The sequence below is a fragment of the Spinacia oleracea genome, chromosome 2 (genome assembly GCF_020520425.1).
Source record: "Spinacia oleracea cultivar Varoflay chromosome 2, BTI_SOV_V1, whole genome shotgun sequence".
Classification (NCBI taxonomy): Eukaryota; Viridiplantae; Streptophyta; class Magnoliopsida; order Caryophyllales; family Amaranthaceae; genus Spinacia; species Spinacia oleracea.
Window position 1 is genome coordinate 74,627,002 of NC_079488.1, and position 22,233 is coordinate 74,649,234.

The 22,233-nt window shown below is 33.7% G+C and overlaps 1 protein-coding gene across 2 annotated transcripts; it reads left to right on the top strand.

The window, feature by feature from the left end:
* Window positions 1–12,076: 12,076 nt before the first annotated feature.
* LOC130467931 (uncharacterized) lies at window positions 12,077–17,061 on the top strand. 2 transcript variants are annotated; one of them, XM_056837034.1, is made up of 4 exons: window positions 12,077–13,177; window positions 13,367–15,551; window positions 15,655–16,003; window positions 16,128–17,061. In XM_056837034.1, the coding sequence occupies exons 2-4, from the start codon at window positions 13,368–13,370 to the stop codon at window positions 16,784–16,786; spliced, it is 3,192 nt and encodes a 1,063-aa protein (XP_056693012.1). In that variant the 5' UTR covers window positions 12,077–13,177; window position 13,367; the 3' UTR covers window positions 16,787–17,061. The 2 variants fall into 2 exon arrangements, with proteins under 2 accessions (XP_056693012.1, XP_056693011.1); XM_056837033.1 differs by having other exon boundaries at window positions 12,077–15,551.
* Window positions 17,062–22,233: the final 5,172 nt, after the last annotated feature.

Here is a 22,233-nt window from a genome sequence, read left to right on the forward strand (position 1 = left end):
TTAATTTTACGAATCATTATTTTCAGATTTAGTAATTAATTAAAGTGTCAATTTGTATGGTCAAAACATGGTTTTATCGATGACCTATTGATAGGATTTAATTCTAATTGTTTAGGCAAATGATTCACATAATTTAATGACGATTTCAATTATGGGAATCAACTAAAATTTTCATATTTATTATAAAGCTTTAGAATGTTGATTTTTAATGATTTTAAGGTCAAAAAGTCAATGTTTTTATACTAGGACTTGAGTTGACTATTTGAGACTATCAATTTAATGAATAACGATTAATTTCTAATTAAAACAAAGGTTTTAGAATCTTAAATAGCTGCTGGAAATTTAGTAAACATGGATAATAATTAAGTTTCTCCATTGTGTTTATAGGAGTTGATTTCTATCTTTGAGTCTTGATTCGCACAGTGGCCCCCGTACTTAGGTATTCCAGGTACGTACATGACTAGGGTGACCACCTATTCCATGAGGATTATATAAGGTATATTGATTGTAAATCATGTCAACTTAAAGCGTTGAGAATTCATGTTTGATGATTGGGAATGAATATGTTATTATTCTGGATTCATGTTTGATATTGGGAACGAACATGTTATTATTATTTTGGAATCATGTTTGATGTGTGAACAAGCATGTTGGGAATTGTTATTGAATCTATGCATCCTATGTGAATGAGCATGTTATATATGGATTGGTTAATGCTTTATAGATTCTATTGAACTATCATGTTATGGACTTTGATAATCGTTGAATTATGTCAAGCATGTTGTTCAAATTGATATACATGTATGAGTGTTTCGCATGCAAGTTATTATGATTATGCTATTGTACGGGATGTCTAGCATAAGCCTATTGAATATTGCATCAGTGCATCGTTTATCATATTGCCTCAGTTCATCGTTTATTCTACCGCAAGTGTAGAATACATTTAAGAAGTCTATGTGAATTGAACTAAGGACTATTCGGGCTAAGGGCACATTCCGCTTGTTAACATGCAATGTCGGGTTATCTCAAACAGTGTTTTTGAGATGGAACAATGGGAGTAAATTCACTTGAGTCCTATGTTTGACCACAAGTCCTAAAGGATCTAAAATGAAGTGTCATTGTTTAATTGTTTAACTATTGGCATGTTATGTGTTGTGTTGAGTCTTGAGTCGCTTGAACATAACATACTAAATAACGTAAAGTGTAACCCGAATGAGCTTCAAAACTCTTGGAACGTATATACCTTGAGTATGAACAATGGGGGGAGTCGTGTCAGAGAAACTCGTACTCCTTGAATGCTACAAGACGTTGTTTCATTCTTTTGGTTTTATCGCTTGTAATGCGCAGGAATTTCGTCGGTATGGTCCGACTGTCGGTAGAAAGCCCGACTTTGTTTATTTGGTGCTTGGTTGGCTCCCAACACCCTTATCTTTCCCTCAGTGGTTGTTTCCCTCAGTGGGTTTGTTATTATATTTTACCCGTTCGAAGCTAATTCTTATTAATCTGTGAGTTAAGAGTCGTGTCGAGTATCGAGTATGTCTCCATGATTAATTGTTTAATTACATGGCTTTTGCATGTGGATTATTATGTTGTCGAGTGAAGCATGTTAGACTAGGATGTTATTCTAGCTTGTTCGTACTCAGCTTTTGCTGACTTCGTGCTTCATGTCTTCCGCTCATGGCCTTTGCCTTAATGACCCTATGATGATCCATCATTGCACTTGCATTGTTGGAGAGTAGTTTTCAATAAACAGGTTGAAGAGATAACTTGCGGGAGAAGTTATCATGGGAATTGTGTTGAGAGACTATTTAATTTTTCGTACTTATAAACTCTACTTTTATTTCTAGTCATGACTACTACTATTATTACTTAAACTATAGTTAATGAGTTTTAAACTATTTAATGCTTTGGTTTTGGGCCGTAGTGGTTCCAGTTTTTTAAATGATCATTAACTATTTAATATGTTTTGAAAGTTAGTTATTTCCGCTGCGTAATTCTGGTAAATAGCCTTAACCGTTATCACGGTGACGGTAATATCTTGGTAATTCTTTTATATTAGTCGGAAAAAGGGAATTATAAATATAAGGAATTATCAGGGTATTACAAAGTGGTATTTGCAGATCGAGCTCTAGTTTAAGAGCTGCTTTGCAATAAATAATAATGCAAGGTGGTAATTCCTTAAACTACGATTTAAAAACTACTCTGTACTTAATAGTAATTCATACAATTTGAGTAGGATTTTCGGAACTTTAGGGTTTTTGAAAATTTATTTTTTTTCCTAAAGTCAAAAATGTTAATTTTGACTACTCAATATTTTGAAAAACCCAATACCAATTATTTTTACTATTTGAAAATTTGTTAATTTTATTTTAAATTGTTCGAATTTATTAAATTCGAATGAATTCAAATTATCTTTTTCGAAATTCCGAATTTTTTTTTCTCTTCTTTTGGAATTTCCGAATTTTTCATAAAAACAAAAAAAAAACAAAAAAAAACAAAATTTCCGAATTTTTTATTTATTTTCGAAAAATACTCGAATTAATTAATTAAATTATTCGATTAATTATTTTAATTTCGATTAATTATTTTAATTTCGATTTTAATTTTTAATAATTTCGCTTATATTTGGAGTTATTTATTTAAATTAATTTCGAAAATTATTATTCTTCTTCAAGTGAGAAATGGTATATTAAGAAGGGCATTCAATTTAGGTTTGCATTAATTAAGTGGTATGTGTGAAGTATTTATTGTGCATGTATGTACTCAAGTTTGATCATGTTTTGTTTTGCTTTATGTGATTAATTGCATCATGATTCATGATTAAGCATGTACTTGTGCATTGAAATTGTATGGCTACACGAACTTAAACTGTTTTCTCTCCTTGGGGGTTGAATTTTGTTGGGAATACGATTAGCGAGACTCTTAAGTGTGTGTTTTTAGGACTTAAGAATGTTGTCTTCAAAGTTTTCCAATCTAAGACAGCTAGATGAGCTTGATAGTGAGACTCCACATTTATTTATGAAAGAAGATTGAGTTTGCATGCAACTATTTTGCTATACATTAGAATATGCCATAATTGAGGAAAATTGATGTTATGCCTGAGATGATTGTATATTGTTTACCCCATAGGACACCTTAGATAGAGCTTAAGCATAATTTTAAGTAATATGCATTTTGAGGATGAGACACCTAACTGGAGGAAGTATTGTACTGTAGATGGTAGGTGGAGGTAAGATACTGAGGTTATGACTACTATGGTTGAATTAGCAGAAAGGTGCTATGAAGATTGTATAATTGCTATGGGATTAGGTCTAGGTAACATAGATGATGATCAGTATATTGAGATTTTCAATTTTGGAGGTAAAATAGTTGATTTTTTAAGGCTTTATAGTATCTTCCCTACAGACAGCGCCAAATTGTTCCGGTATGAAACAATGGGCTTCGGATGAAGGCCATTTCGTTGTTGTGAAAGATCTAGCTTGCTTTGATTGTATAGAGCCCAAATATACCTGCGCAAGAGTAAGATTACTGGCCTCGGGGTGTTTCTAAGGAAATCTCCTCCGATGCCTAAGTAAGTACTTGATTTCGGATCTAGAGAGAGTTCCCTGGAGAATTGTAAGTGTGTAGGTAATAAATGAGCGTACCTTGATATATGCGCTAAGGCGGAATATATATAATCTTTGTGTAGGAAATGCAACTAGGGCATTTATTATCATTGGGCCTTGTGCCGCTTGAATAGGACATAAAGTCTTTAATGGGTGCTAGTTTATGTTGTGTCTAGCCAAATGGGCTTTTGGACAGCAGGCCCAATTAATGATCAATTAAACATCCAAACATAACGATTAATGAGCTAATTACTAGAGTTTAATAGCCAGTATACTTCCTAGTACAAGATATAAATACAAGTAGTATTGAAAAGGGACTTCCGTCAATTGATTTTTGGACGCAGTACACGCCGCTACTGGGGTTTGGTACTGCGTTTCTTTTATTCGTTGTTTTTGGTTCAATTATGTGAGTTGACTTTGCTTCTTGATTCTTGAAACAAGAGTATCATTCAAACTTAATTTAATCTAATATATATATAAAGGAGCCATTTTTGCTGAAATATTAGAGCGCCACATAGGATTACTAATGCTTTCGGCCAATGAAAAATAAGATTTCTATTTTATTTCTGAATTAAAAAAATCAAGTGCCACGTAGATAATTAATTAGATGACACGTGGATATATTAATTAATTAATTACTACAACTCCATCCAAAATCAAACACTCTAATAATTAAAAAAATAAATCTAAAATAAAAATTCATCCAAAATCAAACATTAATCTAAAATAAAATTCATCCAAAATCAAACATTAATCTAAAATAAAATTCAATCTAAAATCAAATACTAATCCAATATTAGAGCGCCACGTAGTAAATCTAATGCTTTCGGCCAATGAAAAATAATATTTTGAAATTATTTTTGAATTAAAAAAGTCGGGTGCTACGTAAATAAATAATTAGACGTCACGTAGATAATTTTATTAATTAATTATTAATATTACCCATGCATATACAATATAATTTCATCCAAAATCAAACACTCTAATATTAAAAACTAAATCTAAAATGAAATTCAATCCAAAATAAAAAATAATCTAATCTAATATATAATTAAATATAGCAGTAGGTATATATAGGAGTTTTATTTTAACTTAACAATTTAATAAAATCCGTGCATCGCACGGGCTAAAATCTAGTAATAAGTATTACTGCTTTGTTTTATCTCAATAGTTCATTACTTATGTTCTCCTTTTATTATTTTGTTTGCTTAATTAACATTACAAGAATTTGTATTTTTAACGACAACCTAATAACGACGGTTTAAAAATCCCGTCGTAAAAGCCTTTTGCGACGGGCTAATAATCAAATAGAGACGGGAACAACCGTCGCAAATGTCTTTTACGACGGATTAATGACGAGATTTTTCATTAACAACGGCCCCCTTTTTATGACGAGTTCGCGACAGGGGATCCCGTCGTCAATTAATCAACGATTATTGGCCTTTAACGACGGGATTTCCCGTCGTTAAAGTTACAATTTCTTGTAAATATTAATATGTGTGAGAAGATTTATAATTTAGGTGAAGTAACCCTAGTCATGATTGATGTATGATTTACTCTTTAAATTCCCAAATTAATTGTTAATTATTCTTGCTTAATTGATTGTAAAATTTTCGATACTAGATTAGGGATAATTAGTATTGTTATCATTCTATTGTCTCTATCGCAACGGGAGTTGGGCCGGGTTTTGACGGATTTGAATATTTCAATTAACGACATGAAATTCTCCAAGGTAGTATGTATACATGATTGTTAGGAAGTTATGGTATTGCGTTTAATGTGGTAGTAGATCTTGATTACATATTATGGTATTATTTAAGGTTTACCTTTGCTCGTGAACATTTATTTGATTTAGTTTGGGGTAGGAATTTATCTTTGCATTGATTTTGCTAGTGGTAATACCTAACTCTATGTGTTTTTAATCCTTGATTTTAGCCTTATTATTAATTACGTTGTTAGCTAGAATCAGTTTCATTAGTCACTTTCAATCGTTGTTTGGTCACCTACTTAGTATTAATTCAAGTCAGCTTAGCTAGTTTTTAATACATTAGTCTCTTGGGATTCGACCCTTACTTTCCCGACTACATAGTTATGAGGTCTAGTTAGGTTATTTTGATAGGCACGCGATAGCCTTTTCACTTTGAATTGCAAAAAAACAGTCCGATATTTTAAAATCGGGCTGGGCCTAAAATATCTACCCACAACCCTGTTTTTTCGGACCGGGTCAACGGACAGGTTTCAAGCTGATCAAATCCACTACGTACTCTTACTATCATGTATGGACGGCATATACTTACGCCCGTTTGTAGCCAATCATAAATGGTGTCAATGAGAATGAATTAGTATGTAAATTTGTAAGGAAAATCAATATTTATTCTCATAGTAATGTTAGTTCACTTAATATTATCTTTCTTTTCTTTATAAATTTCCATTACCATCCATTAATATATAGGGAGTGGTATTTGGAATGAAAATTTATAAAGGGAATGAAAATCTATAAAGAACACCACATTTGAGGCAAATTTCACTACTATAGACATTATAATGTTATTTTCTTGCCAAATACTCCGTAACACTTACCTTTATTTTCATTCCTATCATTTAATATCGACTATCAAACAGGCCGTTAATGTTTTTTTTTTTTTTTCTTTTCTAAATGGAAAACGGAATTCATACTTATGGCCTAACATATACGTACCCTTTATCAATTAATCTTTGCCACTGCTACAAAATTTCATCGGTGTTTATTGAGATAAGTAGATAACGTAAGGCATGTTCCTAGAAGGTGGCCATTTTTGTTAGACCGCATTGATAAGGGAGCTTGAAATGAGTGCAATGACATTGCAAGATACTCCCCATATTCGCATATTGCTGGCTACTAACCGACTAACCGTTAAAAGTTTTGTTGGTAAGCGACTCAAACTGCAAGTTTGCCATATTTGTTGTTATCAGCATGTATTGATGATGTTGATGATTATGGGCATCCTCACTTTAAAGTTCAGAGAATTTCTTGGGAGTCGAGACGAGTCTGTATTTTTTCTTTCATCCATTTTTCATATGTTCTTTTCATTTTATGAAGATTGATCCAATAGATCAGGGCACAAATTCTAGCCCAAGCTCCAGCTTAATTCATATAATTGAGTAGGGGTTTTGAATTCGAACCAACCGATCAGATTCGGATCGAGTTTAATAGTTCGCGTAGAAACATTTTCATTTAGCCAACGAGTTGGATCGAGTCAGATTCAAAAATTAACGGGTCAGGTCGGTTTGGGTGGTTAAGTATGAGCTCATATCGAGTTGGGTACATATCAAATCAGATTATAATCGGATCGAGTTATAGTCACAAGGGTTGGGTTAGGTTTGGTTGGAACGCGTCGGGTTGTAAGCTAGTCGGATTGTAATAAGTTCGAAACATATTGGACAGGGTTCATATCGGGTCGGGTTCATCAGATAATGATCTGAAATGGTCGGTTGAACAGGTATGGTCGCGTAATTTCGGGTTCAGGTTCATATCGGTTTGGGTTCTTATCGGTTTAGCTTGGTTTCATATAGTGTGGATAAATTAGTAGCATGTGAAATGGGTAGCGAGTTGTACTTCGGATCAGGTAAATTCGATTCTAAATTATAAAATCACAATAACGGGTATTCCTAAAATCACAATTTCTACTCTTCTTTTTTCTCGATCGAGCCGCTCCCCCTTATTCCACTCGTCCAGCCTTCTTCACTAACTTGTACATGTAAGTCCTTACCTTTTCCATAATTATTGTTCGACTACATCCGCCCCCTTTTTAGGGGAGGATCCAGTTCCTTGCCAACTATCGAGTATTGACCCGATCTCTTTCACAAATCTCCTTGTATCGGCGTAAGATTCCTAGTTAGAATCATAAGGCCTGCGATTTCAATTCTGATTTTCTACTCAGGAAGTTCACACTCCCTGAAACCCAACCAGCCACAAAATTGAATTTGAACCAATATCTCGGGGCACCTTTCCCAACACGAGCACACAATTTTTCTACGGCAGCACAAGTACAACCACATGTAAAATCCTCCAAACCATAAATCATCCCATAATTTAAGTTCTTAAAATAGGAAACCAAACTCATGTCTTTTTCGTCGGAGCAGTTCAAATTTGAGGAAAGTAGCGAGTCTATTGTCATTAAACAACACTGGGAGTATAGTTGATTTTGTTCCCTTTTCTAATGGAGGTTGACACAAATAATGGCTCCAACTTGTTCCTATGATCTCGTTAACCACATAAAAGTTCTATTTGATTTCCTTACAAAAGCTCAAAGAGCTTATGCCCAGACGTTGTGGCCGGTCTTCCCTCTCTAATTCTGTCTCAGAAAGAACGAATCGATACGTTTTTAAATTATAATATTGAGACCTTAATTAGGGAACAAGGGTGAGAATTCCCTTTAAAAGTGTGAAGAATTTAAGATCAATAGTGAGATTAAACGGGTTACGGGTTGAAATAGTATTATACGGGTTTTTCTATTGTTGAACAGTTCGGAATGAAAAGGATCAGTCATTACGCACGGGTATTGAATCCATTCGGTTCGGGTTGACACGGATTGGGTTGCTACGGAACGGTTTGTTATCGGGTTTCATATCTTAATCGGGTTGGTAAGGGTTCGGGTTGAACATAATGGAATCGGATCAGGAATCGGGTTCAAGCTCGCGGGTTATTAACGATTCGGGTTCTAAACGATCTGATTAGCACAATGAATTCTACGATTCGGTTTGAGAATTAACAGCTCTACGTGCAATTGAGGTATTAGCCTATCGACAAATTTTAAAATATTGTGTACAATGTGTACATCACATGTTGATTCAAACCTATCCTCCTCCATTTATTTTGTGTAATGCCCTAAGTATGGCTCACTTGATTAGAAAAAAAAGGGGTTGTTTATTCAAGGTTTTCTCTGTAGGAATTAGTTTTCATTTTATCATAAAAATTTTAATTTGTTTCTTTTTCAAAAGAACTTACTTTTCGTTAATGGGTCCTAATTTATTAAATTTGGAACTATATAATTCGTAATTCGTACTTTGTACTGTCTTTAGAGCACTACAAGGAAACTAAGTATCCATAAGTGTTTGGATCAATTGGTAATACATTATGGGTGATGATAAAGGTCGCAAGTTGCGACAACACTTAGTTGTGTCGGAGTTTAATTGGTAGATGTAGGCGCCATGTAGGATATGAGTCATCATAAAATTTTACTATCAATGCAAATTTTTTACTATGAAAACATGTAAATAAGGTAATCGATATAAAGAAAGAAACAAATTAGAATATTAAGATTTTCCTACCTTTATTTTAAACAAGTATAATAGGATATATAAGTTAAATATTTTAAATTCCAATTTAAATAGTGACACATAAGCATGCCATATCATCATTGTGACACGGCTTAAAGGTCGCATATTGCAACCTTTATCATTTTCGTACATTTATTCCCATTTAACAAAGGTCTCGAGCTTAAGCCTTGAACACGCATCATCCGTTATTAAGGGAGTTTTAGCTTAATTAATCTTAGTTTAATAGACTACAGATTATCGGACGAGACACGGAAAAAAGCACTTCTAAAGCAACATATCTTCTATTACTATATACTAAAAGAGACACCAGGAATGACACGTGTCACTTCCTGGTGAAAAAATTTCCCGCCAAAAACTATTTTCTAAAAAGACATATTTATTTTATTCTTTTTTTATTTTCTCTTCTTTTGTATAAATGTTTATATATGGAAAAAAATATAGGATTATGAAATATGTCATTATAAAATTTTGGTAAAATTTTAGTCAAATTGTCATATCAATAATAGAAAATATTCTTACTCGATATTTTGGTCAAATTAGCATATTAAATATATCAAATATTTTAGTCAGATCATCATGTTAAACATATAAAATATATAATACGTAGTAAGTTAAAATATGATAAAATGAGTACATTCGAGATTATTAATTACGCAATAGATTTAAGGAATAAATAATTCAATTAAATTTTTTATAAAAAAGATGGTCAAATAATAATTTTTAAATATCCGTGCGTGCACGGGACCTAATCTAGTTGATCCAAATAAAGCAAAGAACTCATCTCTATACGTCATGTCTAAATGCTTTAGATTTGGACAGTCGTTGTATAAGAAGTTCTACAAGACTTTCGTTTGAAGAAACAATTTGCGACTTTATACTATTTTTGTTACAATAACAAATTTGTCTAATCGTGTCAATGGTTGAAACGCCTCAAACACTTAGTCCCTCTACACATCGAATTAGACACAAAACATGAAGGGATATGCCCTATCGAAGAAGAATAACAGACTTCATATTTCATGTGGAGAATATTGGACATAACCTAGAATTGCCTCTTTCCCTTTTTCACAATGTCTTGGTCATTTTTATACTAAGACCCACAATTAACAAGTTACAATCATAGATTCATAACAAAATATGAATTGAACACGGAGGATTGAAAGTTCTTTTGTCCATTTCCTATACTTCCTCCGTTCCGAAAATATCGCACCATTTGTTTTTGACAATATTCACACTCCGACTTTGGCCATTTGTTGTGATTCGTACGTAAGAAAATTTTAGTCATGTGATGTCACGTTAGATTTGTATCAATATATATTTTCTGAATATTATTTTTTTATAATTTTACTTGCACACGATTTGAGATATTAAGAGTCAAAGTAATGGTTAGATGAGTAAAAATCAACCATGGTGCGATATTTTCGGAACATAGTAAGTATATCTTTATTATGACACTTAAGTTAAAAAAAAAGAAATAGATTTCCAAAATGCCCTTTTCTCCTGTTATGCATTTGCGTATAGCAACCGTGTTTAAGAAATGAATCATTTCTTTTATGAAATGGAGAGGATCATTTTTTATTTTTAGATGCGAATCCGCCAAAAGGTAATACAAATTACAAATGGGGGAGGGGAATTTTAACCAATAACCTATCGTACACAGACCCTCGACATTAACCACTACACAAAAATCATTGGTGCATAAAATTGAAATTAAGTTAGTTAATTAGTCACATAATTAGAAGAATATAATCAATCAAGTAAAAGACTAAACCACATGGGATTTATATACTTTATAGTATGTTCCCACATGAAAACCTCATCTAATCTCTTCATCTAACCACTCATGTCCCTTTGCCATTCTGTGTCATCATTTGATTGCTTTTTTCTCTGAAATTCTAATTTTTTTAGGCTATTTTTTTTGGATTTTTCTTAATAATACAAATTACGTAGTTGCTTTTGTCAAATTATTTATTCTATTATTTTGCTACAAACAAAATTTGGAGAAAAAACAAGCTAATTTTAAATTAATGGGTATTTTCCTAAGATAAAATATGTGTACTTATTACTGAAAAGAAAGGATTAAAATTGGGACATTTTGTTAATTTTCAGAAGAATATTCTTCGATCAAATCTAAGAACATAATACTAGTTGATTCCCACACGATAGTGTCGGAACATGTTACATGTCATGAAGAGCGGTAATTCATGTGAAGGTCATTAGCTTTTACTATAATCCCATTTTAATTTGTTCTATTCTCCGTAATGGATTAATTTACAAATAATTTTTGTAAAAGATTGTTTCACAATTAGTGAGCTACTCCGTATATATAAGACTATATAACACGTCTCCCACCGTACGTCCGATTGACATTTTACTGGTCTGGAATGGTCTGGCAGTTAAATAAGTTAATTATAAGCGGTTTGATAGAAGACTGGTAATTAAATTTTAAACTCTCTTTTTGTTCGGTATTTTATTTTCTTAAACTATATAGTCAAAAGAGGATATCAATTATTCTAAAACTGAGGGAGTATACAAGAAAATAATTCTCAATTATTGGTCAATAAAAGTATATACTAGTAAATATGTTTATTATGGAATAAATCCCATCAAATTGGAGATATCTAGAAAATTTTGGTGGTGGCAATTACAAGTTGTGGTGAGAATGTGAGATACCTATAATAACCTTAGAATCTACACGTAGATAAAGCCTCCCCTACTATAAGCGCGCCCCACCCCCTTAACCACACCATATAATCGCATACTAGTTCAAAACGAACAATTGGTTCAACATATTTTATCTTCCACTAATTAAAAAAATCCCTTCTTCTCCAATAAAAATGCCTATGCCAATAAGTTCTCCTAAGAGCTTTGATGGAGAAAGTGTTGCATCTAACAACAACAACAACAACAACAACAACAAAGGTGGTCATTGCTTATGCTCTCCTACAACACACCAAGGCTCGTTTCGATGTCGATTTCATCGATCAAATGCTTCAACTTGGATGATGAAGCGTTCCAATTCCATGCCTATTACTAGGCCTTCAAAGAGTACGACTACTACTACTACGACTACTACAAATGATCAAACGCGTCCTAGTTTTGGTTCTTTCTCTCCTAAATCTACTGGCTCTCAACCCCGCGATACATATGAGTAATGATAAATCAATATCTGAGTGTAGACACAATGACCCATTCTAAGAGGTATTTTGAGAAAAACTTAATAGTTGAAAGTTGAGAAGAAAAAAAAACTTTTTAACTGAAAATCTAATCAAATATCCTTGAGAGTTGTTTGGTCATGTGTTTACTAGTTTAGCTCTTAGAGATTGGTCAATAGTTCCTTGATTCATAACATTATTATTATTGGTGTTATGAATTAGTATGTTAATTATGTTTTATGAAATGATGTATTTGGTTGTACTATCACTTCATCTAGTGTAGTACTTACTATATCATTATGTAATAGTGATATTTATCCTTCAAATATTTTACTCTAGTTTTTTTTAATTATTCTATTTTAACGGGACACATTTATCAACGCATAACTTTAACTATCAATAAATCCCAGTGTTATGTTATGCTATCAAGTTGAAGAAGATGAGACTTGAAATGCTCAACCATTGTAGCCCCACTTGATTCTTGATTCTTAGGTCGTTGACAATTTAACTTCAATTTTTTTTAGTTTGATGTGTTCCCTTAAAGTAAAGGGGTCCATGCATGGACTGCCCATAAATTGGGATAAGAAGAACATTTATTTTCCGGCCTTTGGGAGTTAAAAAGTACGGTTTTTTCATGAAATGCCCCTGAGGTTTTAAAAAACGCACCAAATACCCTCGCCTGTTTCGATTCACATAATATACCCCTATTTATCCGTACTGTTCATGACATGCCCCTGTTAGCTAACGCCGTTAGTCTGCCGTTAGTGGTGTTTTACTTATTTGCCCTTAATTTTGGTTTAGCGCCATTGACTTCCTTCACTTTCACAGAAAGACCAAAAAAAAAAAAAAACCGTTCACATTTTTCTCTTTCTCTCTCCTCTCCCCTGTTCTTCTTCAAGCTCTAATCCTACTCAAACCCTAGAAATTCTGGGTAGATCTTCAATATTTTTGTGAATTTTGCTGCGCACCTTAAAGGCGAGTTCGTGGGTTGTGATTTTGCTTCAATCGCGACAAAAAAGGGAGAAACTTGAGGCGATTTCCAGTTGAGTTAGTGTTGAAGAGGAAACGGGAATTTAAAGTTGGTTAGTCTACTTCCAGGTAATAATCTCTTCTCCTCTGTTTAATTTTGCTGGTAAACTTGTTTTTTTTTCACGAAATCGATTAGGGTTAGGGTTTGTGAAATTGTCAGTTTTTTTTTTAAAATTGCGCAACTTTCTTGTTGGTTATTGGTCAATTGTGGTTGTTGGAATGAAAATTGATGTTAGTTTCATTATTTTTTCCCTTTAGGATGAGTGCTATTTGGTTGTTACTACGTTATGGGTCACATAGTTTTGATATTAGAGTGGGAGACATGGAAAAATATCGTTTGTTGAAGTTGTTTCTTGATATCTTTGAGGAATCAGTTAAGCAAGATGTTTTTTTGCCTAGTACCTTTAGCTTGTATGTTGAGGGTCCTTGTGGTAAGGTTGAATTGAATGATGATAAGACTTTAAGGCTTCTGTGGGGATGGAATTGGGGTAAAGACACTGCTGAAATTTGGGTTGAGGGAACAGATAAACCAGGATTGGTGTTTAGGAATGCTGTTGCAACAATTGAGAATCATAGAAAGGAAAAAGAGAGACAACTTAAGGAGAGACAAGAGGAACTGTTGAGGGCTCAAAGAGAGGAGGAAGAGGCAATGAGGAAACAACAGGAAAGGGAGGACATTTTGAGGGAAATACAAGAACAAATGGAGTACACTGTGGCTATGGAGGTCCCTGTTGTTGATTGTGAGGACATGAAGGTTGAGTATGTGAGAGTCATTAGCAAAGATGATGCTGATGAGGTGTTTCCAGGTTGCTCTCAACCAAAACAAACACAAGAATCCCCAAAGAAACAACCCACCCCACCCAAACACACAAATCATGTTGCTTCTAAGTCAAAAGGCAAGGATAAGCCTGCTTCTAAGAAACTAACCCCCAAAAGGAGGGCATCAGCTAAACAACCCACCCCACAGAAACAACCCACCCCACCTAAACAACCCACCAAACAACCTACACCACCACCCCCACCACCCCCACCACAGAAAGAACCCACCCAACCAAAACAACAACAACACACACCACCACCAAAACATCCCACCTCTCCACCACAACAACAACAACACACACCACCACCAGAACATCCCACCTCTCCACCACAACATCACACCCCTCCACCACCACCACAAAATCCCACTCCACCACAGAACAACCAAACTGATGAGCCTAACAATCAAGCACCACCTGATCAAGCTCAGCCAGTGAAAAAGAAGGGGGGCAGAGCTAGACCTGAGGGGTTTAGGGTTAACAAAGTCACTGCTAAGAAGGCTGGAACTTGGGTTTCCAAGGGAAAGGGAAAAGGGAGAAAGGGTACAGGAAGGTCTAAGACACCAGGGGTTTTTGCTGATGTTGGTGAGATATGTTCAGAAGAGGAGAGTGAGGATTCTGATTATGAGGAATCAGATTCTGAACAAGAGGATGTTCTGAATGATTGGATTGATTCTGATGTTGATGATGAGGTGATTCCTGATGATATTCCTGATTTGGGGTTTGAGGATTGTCTAAATGGTTCCTCAAAGATGGATAAGGCCTATAAAAATGGCAAAATATGGACTGATCAACCATATGGGTCCATTAAGTTAGAACCCTGGTTGATCTTTCATGATAAGGCCACATTTCTTGAAGTGTTGAGAAGTTACTGCATACAGGAGGGGTTTGGGCTTAGTGTTGAGAGGGCTGATAATAGGAGGTACACAGCAGTGTGTGCAGTGGAGTCATGTGACTGGAGGATACATGCCAGTAGGTTGTTTGACAATGTTAGCTGGGCCATTAAGGTGATCAGTGGGTCCCACAGAACTTGTGGGAGGCTTGAGGAGAATCCAGTAGTGACCTCTGAGTGGTTGTGTAAGCATATGTTGGGGGAAATAGAGGCAAATCCAGAGATTCCAGTGGAGACATTGAGGAGGTATGCACAGGAGAAGTTTCAGTTGAGGGTGAAAAAGAGGCTATTGTACAAGGTCAGGAGTATGGCAAAGGGAAAGCTGCATGGTGGTTGGGCTGAAGCATATGAGCTGTTGCCTAGATATGCTGAGATGATTAAGCAAACAAACCCAGGGAGTCATGCACTTATAACATGGGGGGCCAGTAGTGGGGATGTGAACCCAAAATTCAGAGCTTGCTTCTTCTCATTTGCTGCACAAGTCAGGGGGTTTCTAAGGGGTTGTAGGCCCATAATTGGAATAGATGGGGCTCATTTAAGTGGTTTCTACAAGGGCATTCTACTGACAGCAGTTGGCATAGATGGGAATAATGAAATTTTTGTTCTTGCCTATGGGATAGTAGACACTGAGAGTTGTGACAGTTGGACCTACTTCATGAGATGTTTGAGGCAAATGTTTGAGCAGGAGGGTTGCAACAGAGATGATTGGACCTTCATCAGTGATAGGATGAAGGTATGTGTACTGATCTGATATTTACTCTTTTCTGATCTTTACTTTTTCTTATGTTTATGTTTCTATATTAATGAACCTGTTTTTGTTGTTTGCTGATGTGTAGGGTGTTGAGTTGGCAGTTAGAGAAACTTTTCCTAGAGCAACTAGGAGAGTTTGCTGCCAACACCTATACATGAATTGTAAGAACAATGGCTTCAGTGGATCTGCATTCCACAAGCTATTTTGGATAGCTGCTAATGCATACAATGAGTATGTGTTTGGTAAGGCCATGGAAAAGATCAGTGAGTACAATGCAAATGCCACTGCATACTTGAACAGCTGCATTGAGCAGTGGTCTAGGCATAAGTTTGACTCTACTGTTTGTTGTGATCACAACACAACAAACTTTGTGGAGTCATTCAATGCATGCACAAAGCCCTTCAGAGACATGCCTGTCTTCTCATTATTGGAAGGTATAACTCTTCTAATCATATTCATGCATAATATTACCCCTGAACTTGTTGTTTGTTGTTTAATCATATTCATGCATAATATACCCCTGAACTTGTTGTTTGTTGGTTAATGTCTGGTGTACAGCAATCAGAAGTTGGTGTATGCAGAGGGTGGGGGCTAGATTTGACAAGGCAGTTGACATGGAGGAAGGTCAGCTCACTGCATATGCATTGAAAGAGTTAGAGGAGAGGACAGCTGAGTCCAGGTTATGTTATGCCACAGCATGTGGAGGGGGTGAATTTGAGGTTAGGGATGGACATGTCAACTTCCCAATTAGGCTTGCAACAAGAAGTTGTGCCTGTGGGAAGTGGCAGATCTGTGGAATCCCCTGCAAGCATGCACTGAGGGTCATATATGACCAAAGGATGAACCCCCATGATTTCATATCCCCATGGTTCAAGGCTGCTGCATACAAGCTAACCTATGCAGAACATATTCATCCTATGGCAGATCCATCTCAGTGGCCTGACTTTGGCCTTCCTTCCATTCAGCCTCCAACCATCAAAAGACCATCTGGCAGACCTGCTAAGAAGAGAAAGAGAGGGGCAAATGAACCAAAGAAAGGGAAGAGGAACACAAATGTGAAATGTGGAAAGTGTAGAGAGTTTGGTCACAACTCAAGAACATGTAAGAGTGGAGGAACAAGTGCCACTGGACCAAGTACTTCAAAGAGTGGTGCAGCAGGAGCAAGTACATCAAATGGGGGACCAAACACAAGGAAGAGGTCAAAGGCAGCTGCATAGTCACCTCAGTTGGCTATATTTTGTGAATTGTAGTGCACAAAGCTAAACTAACTTAGTCAAATCAGTTTAGTCAGAATCAGTTTAGTTAGAATCAGTTTTTGGAAACAGTTGTGCAGAGATCATTTTTTGGAAACAGTGAAATGCTTAGAACACCTCTTTTTGTGCAGTTCAGTGGTGTTTGTCCACTTAAAGTTCAGTTTATGTAAAGCTTATTTGCTTGAACAAGTATTTATGGAACAAAGTCTCTTTATTTCATGAAATTTGTTACAACTTTACTTCATTGCTATCCAAATCAGAAATGCAAACATTAATACACCAATTTTTATTGCAAAATTGATTTGCTGTTTCTGTTGTTTGATCTTCTTCTTCAATAGCTTCAACTCTTCATGCATTCCCCTGCTCTGTTCTTGCATTCCCCAGCTTTGTTCTTGCATTCCCCTGTTTTCATCATCTCTGTTTCCCTTGCTCTGAACTTCATCACTTGTGTGCTCAAGAAAACCTTTGCACCATTTGAAATTATCACAAGGATCACACTTGTAGTAAAGCTTTTGCGGATTTTTTTCCGTTTCCGAGCTCCTAATTGCAAATCTTCTCCCGCAATAGCAATTTTTATTAGGAACTCTAATGTATGCTAAATTTGGGATGGAAGAAGATTCGATTTTTGAATGAGAGCTCATGGCTAATTTGGAGAGGGGAAAGTATGCAAGTGAGGTGAACACTAGTAGCATTTATATGCAGCAAGAACATAACGGCTATATTTTGCTTCCTAGGTTTAAAAACTAGCCGTTAAATTCAAATTCCTGCAATTTGGGTATCTAGTGCAACTTAATTTTAAAATAGGTGTATATTATGCATTAAGTTTATAAAAAGGGGTATACTGTGAATTATAAACACGACTTAACGGAGGACTAACGGAAGGTCAGTTAAGGGGTATTTGGTGCAAACTTGGAAAAAAATAGGGGTATATTATGTGAATCGAAACAGGCGAGGGTATTTGGTGCGTTTTTTAAAACCTCAGGGGCATTTCATGAAAAAACCGTAAAAAGTATCTTCTTCCCAACATATACATCTGGCTAGTTGTTTGTTGTTTCCCCGTCTAATAATTATTAAAGGTTTATTGACGACTCAGTTATTTAATTTTTAGGGGTCTCTAATGTGTTAATGGTATTATTAAAACAAAAGTACAAGGATTTCCCTTACTTCCACTACTTCCGGAAATAGTATTGCGTATTAGTTTAATTTAAGAAAAATAATTTAACAAGATGAGTTTGGGGAGTATAATTTTATGTACAAATATAAGTTAAATTTTGGGGGGGAAATTAAGGGTTTTCATGTCTAATTTACAACTCAATAATTTCTAATAAATCACAAATCATAAAAAAAAAAAAAAAAAAAAGGGTAGATAATAAACGTAATTATTTTACTTTTATCAAAATTGAGCTCACATACTCGTAAATTGGAATTCATTAGCTGGTTAGGTGATATTGACCAACTAGATTAGATCTCGTGCACGCACGGATTATGAACAATTTTTTACAAAATATTTAACTAAATATCTCCAAACTACTGCATAACTATAAAGTTTTGAATATACTCATTCAAAATTTATTCCTAATATGCATATTATATGTGTAATATGCTTATGTGGCCAACATGTCGAGTGAATATGTTTTCCATATTAATATACCGATTTAACTAAAATATTACCAAAAAAACATGCACTTAATTGGTGATAATTATTACGAATATATGACAGTAGTTTAATTGATAGAGAATCGTAAAAAAAGAAATTTTTGACCAGTATTTCATCGGATATAGAATAGTTATGGTCATGGAGATTATTGGTTATGTTCATATTTGACCAAAATTTACTTTACATATAATCCAAATATTTCGCAATAACCAGTTCCAACTTGCATATTTGTATACGCTGACATAAACGAGAATCTTTTACAAGTATTATAATTATTATACATAAAATAAAAAGTATATTTGACATATAAACGGTTCAGTTTGGTATACATACACAAGTACCTTTTTTAGTTTAGGTATGTTACTTTTATAGTTTATACATGTTATTTTTTTTTATACGGAGTAGTTTTAGGGGAAATACCTTCTTAGTTTAGGTATGTTACTTTTATAGTTTAGACATGTTACTTTTTTTATATATAATTTTAGAGGAAGTATTTTTTTTAGTTTAGGTATGTTATTTCTATAGTTTAGACATGTTACTTTTTTTATATATAATTTTAGAGGAGGTACTTTTTTAGTTTAGGTATGTTACTTCTATAGTTTAGATTGTTACTTTTTTTTTTATATAGTTTTAGGGGAGGTACGCTATTGGTTTCGCGCTCGTCACACCATCAAGTTGATGGTGTGACTTGTCTCACAGGAGACGCGCTGATACACACATAAACTTTCAGCTCCATTCTAAAACTAATTTTTAAAATTTTATGTTATGTCGTTAATTTTCATTATTTTCTCTTAATTATTCAGTAACACATGACAAAACTTGATTTTCTTTATTTTATTAAAATACTAGATTAGATTCCGTGCACGCACGTAGATCTATTTTTTTACAAAATATTTAACTAAATATCCCCAAACTATTGCATGATTATTAAATTTTGAACATATTCAATAGATTTATTCATTTAAATATGCATATTTTATATGCGCTATATGCTAATATGACCAAAATGTTGAGTTAATATATTTTCCATTATTAATGTACAAATTTGACTACAATATTACAAATAATATTTAGCAAATTATTATTGTGTGGTATCTATTATTTCCATAATTTATAAACTAATATATTTTTTTTTCATATAGAAATTGTTTATAAGAAAGGGTAGAGAATAAAAATAACATAATACATATACACTTTTTAGGTAAATAAATTTTGGCGGGAAAATTTTGCACCAAGAAGTGACACTTGTAATTTCTGATGTCTGTTTCTGTGTTTCAGTATAAAGTAACTAGTATAGTACCCGTGCGATGCACGGTTTGTAATCTAAATATAAATTTATATGAAACTTAAACTACAGTGGTAGATAATAATCATCATAATAGAGGTTATAGATATTCTGCTAATTAAAATTAATGATGGATAATTTTGTTGTTAACATATCTGTCGTCTTATTTATTAAAAAAATAAAACAAAAGGGTACATAGACAAAATTATATTCATCATCATTCATCACCTCTATCAAAATTAAATTTATTTTAATCTACCATTCCCTTTGATAGTTATATCTATCTTAATACTCGTCTCATCTGCCTCATTATCCGACCACTTAACACGACCATTTACTTTATTTATCTAGAGATGATGTTGAAACGGGGCGCGACCTTTACATCGTACCCGTCAAAACATTTACATCCCCATCCCCGCCACCACCAGTGATAGGAACGATAGCCACCCCTCCCCATTCTCGTCTCGAGGGGTAAAAAACAAAATCCCTCTCTGCTCCACCACTCACCCATGTATCCACATCCACCTCAAACCCTCCCCTCTCACCTGTTTTTTTCGGTAAGAGTTTTGAATTTTAAATCTTTTTTCTAGAGAATTCGACAATTTGGTTATCTGATTAATTAGAGTAATTGAGTAAATAAACAAAACGTTATACTACATATGTAGGATAGTATTTTATCCCTCCCAATTTAATCGTCACATTAAGTTTTCACGGAGTTTTATATGATAAGTAGATTTTGGCTTATCTATTATATTTTAACACAAAAGTAGTTGAAGTGAATGACAGAATAAGTGAGACCTTAAATTTTGATAGTGAGAAGAGAGATGTAATATATTAGTGAGTTCATGCAATAAAAGAAGTATGAAAAATAAATTGATGGTCGAAAAAAGAAAGTGTGACGATTAAATTGGAATAAAAGGAGTGTAAACAAATGTTGATATATTTATAATGAATTAGATGAAGGATAATCAAGGAATGCAGGTCCAATCTAAAATCCATCACCGCTTCATCACCGCGTTGGATCATACATTTTTTAACCACATCACCCACCAAACTTTCCTCCATCCCTGCTCGGCCATGAGATGAATCCGCGGGAGGGTCTCCAAAAGAACCCGCCCCGCAAACAATCTAACATCCCTATATTCGGTAGATAATTTACTTTTTTTTAGGGGCAGTAGATAATTTACTTTATTTTTCAGCTAACTTTTGAATATATTGACATAAGGTTATTACGGGGTATTAAAATTGATTGTGTTGATATTAAAAAGTGACATACATTGTTAGGATTTAGTGAGTGTATTCAAATCCAATAAATTTAAACTCGCTCCATCTCCAAGGTGGGTAGATGATATCCTCAAACCCCCTCATCAACACAAAATCTCGATTTATTAGTCAATATTAGTCAATCATCTATGTCTATCTTTGTCGTCGACCCAACCTAAAACCAAACTCGCCCGATCATAAAGTGTGATGCATGCATAACATATTGCAATCCTTTACATAACATATTCAAAATATTTATGTTGTGCATACTTAATAATAATATAATAATTTTATTATAATACTACCACCATTTTTTGCCAGCCTCACAATTTTGACTAATTGTTTTGGTTTGAGAGGAATCTCAACATTAATTTTAATCTATTTTTTTCAAGAAAATTTTATTATAAGTTGTTTTATTGATCATTTCCTTAATTTATCATTTTTCTAAATTTTCAATTAAACTTATTTACTTTGCTTAATTTAAGTCTATTCTTTAAATAAATAATTACTTCTTAACAATATGATTTTGTTTGAAATTAAAATTTTATTGAATAAAATTTATAATCAACTATTTTCTTAATTAACTTCATTCACATTCAATTACAATTAATAGTCAATTCAAAATTTACTTGAGTCCATATATGTTAGGTTCTTACATTTTTGGCTTTGTGACAGATTGCATGTCCTTTGAAATTTATTGTTGGTTCTAAATTGCAGAATTTAAGGGATAAACTAAGTACTTTATTCCCTTAATTATTTACACTATAATTTTGACTCTTAAATATTTAGTTTTACCATGTTTTTGAATTAAAAAAATGTAATATGTATTAGTTTTATCAACTTTTGTCAACAAATTAATAAGTGCAAATTGAGATGAAATAAAAGAAGTTTGAATTAAATTAAATCCATAAAATAATTTAGTAGAATTTGAAAGGAATAAAAAAATGAAAATTATTTTTATGCCCTTATTTTCATGAATTTGTGTTGATTTTTTACTGTACATTGCTTTTTGAGCTAAGATTTTAATGGCATCTTCTATGCTTTAATGTATGGTATACAAAATGACAAAATCAATCAAATCATTTAATTTCAACATTTGATATTACTCTAATTTTGTTATAAGGGGTTTTTGTAAGTTTTATTGATTATTTCCCTCTTTATATTGTCGACATGCTTATTTGTTTTCTTGGATTAAGTCATTTTCTT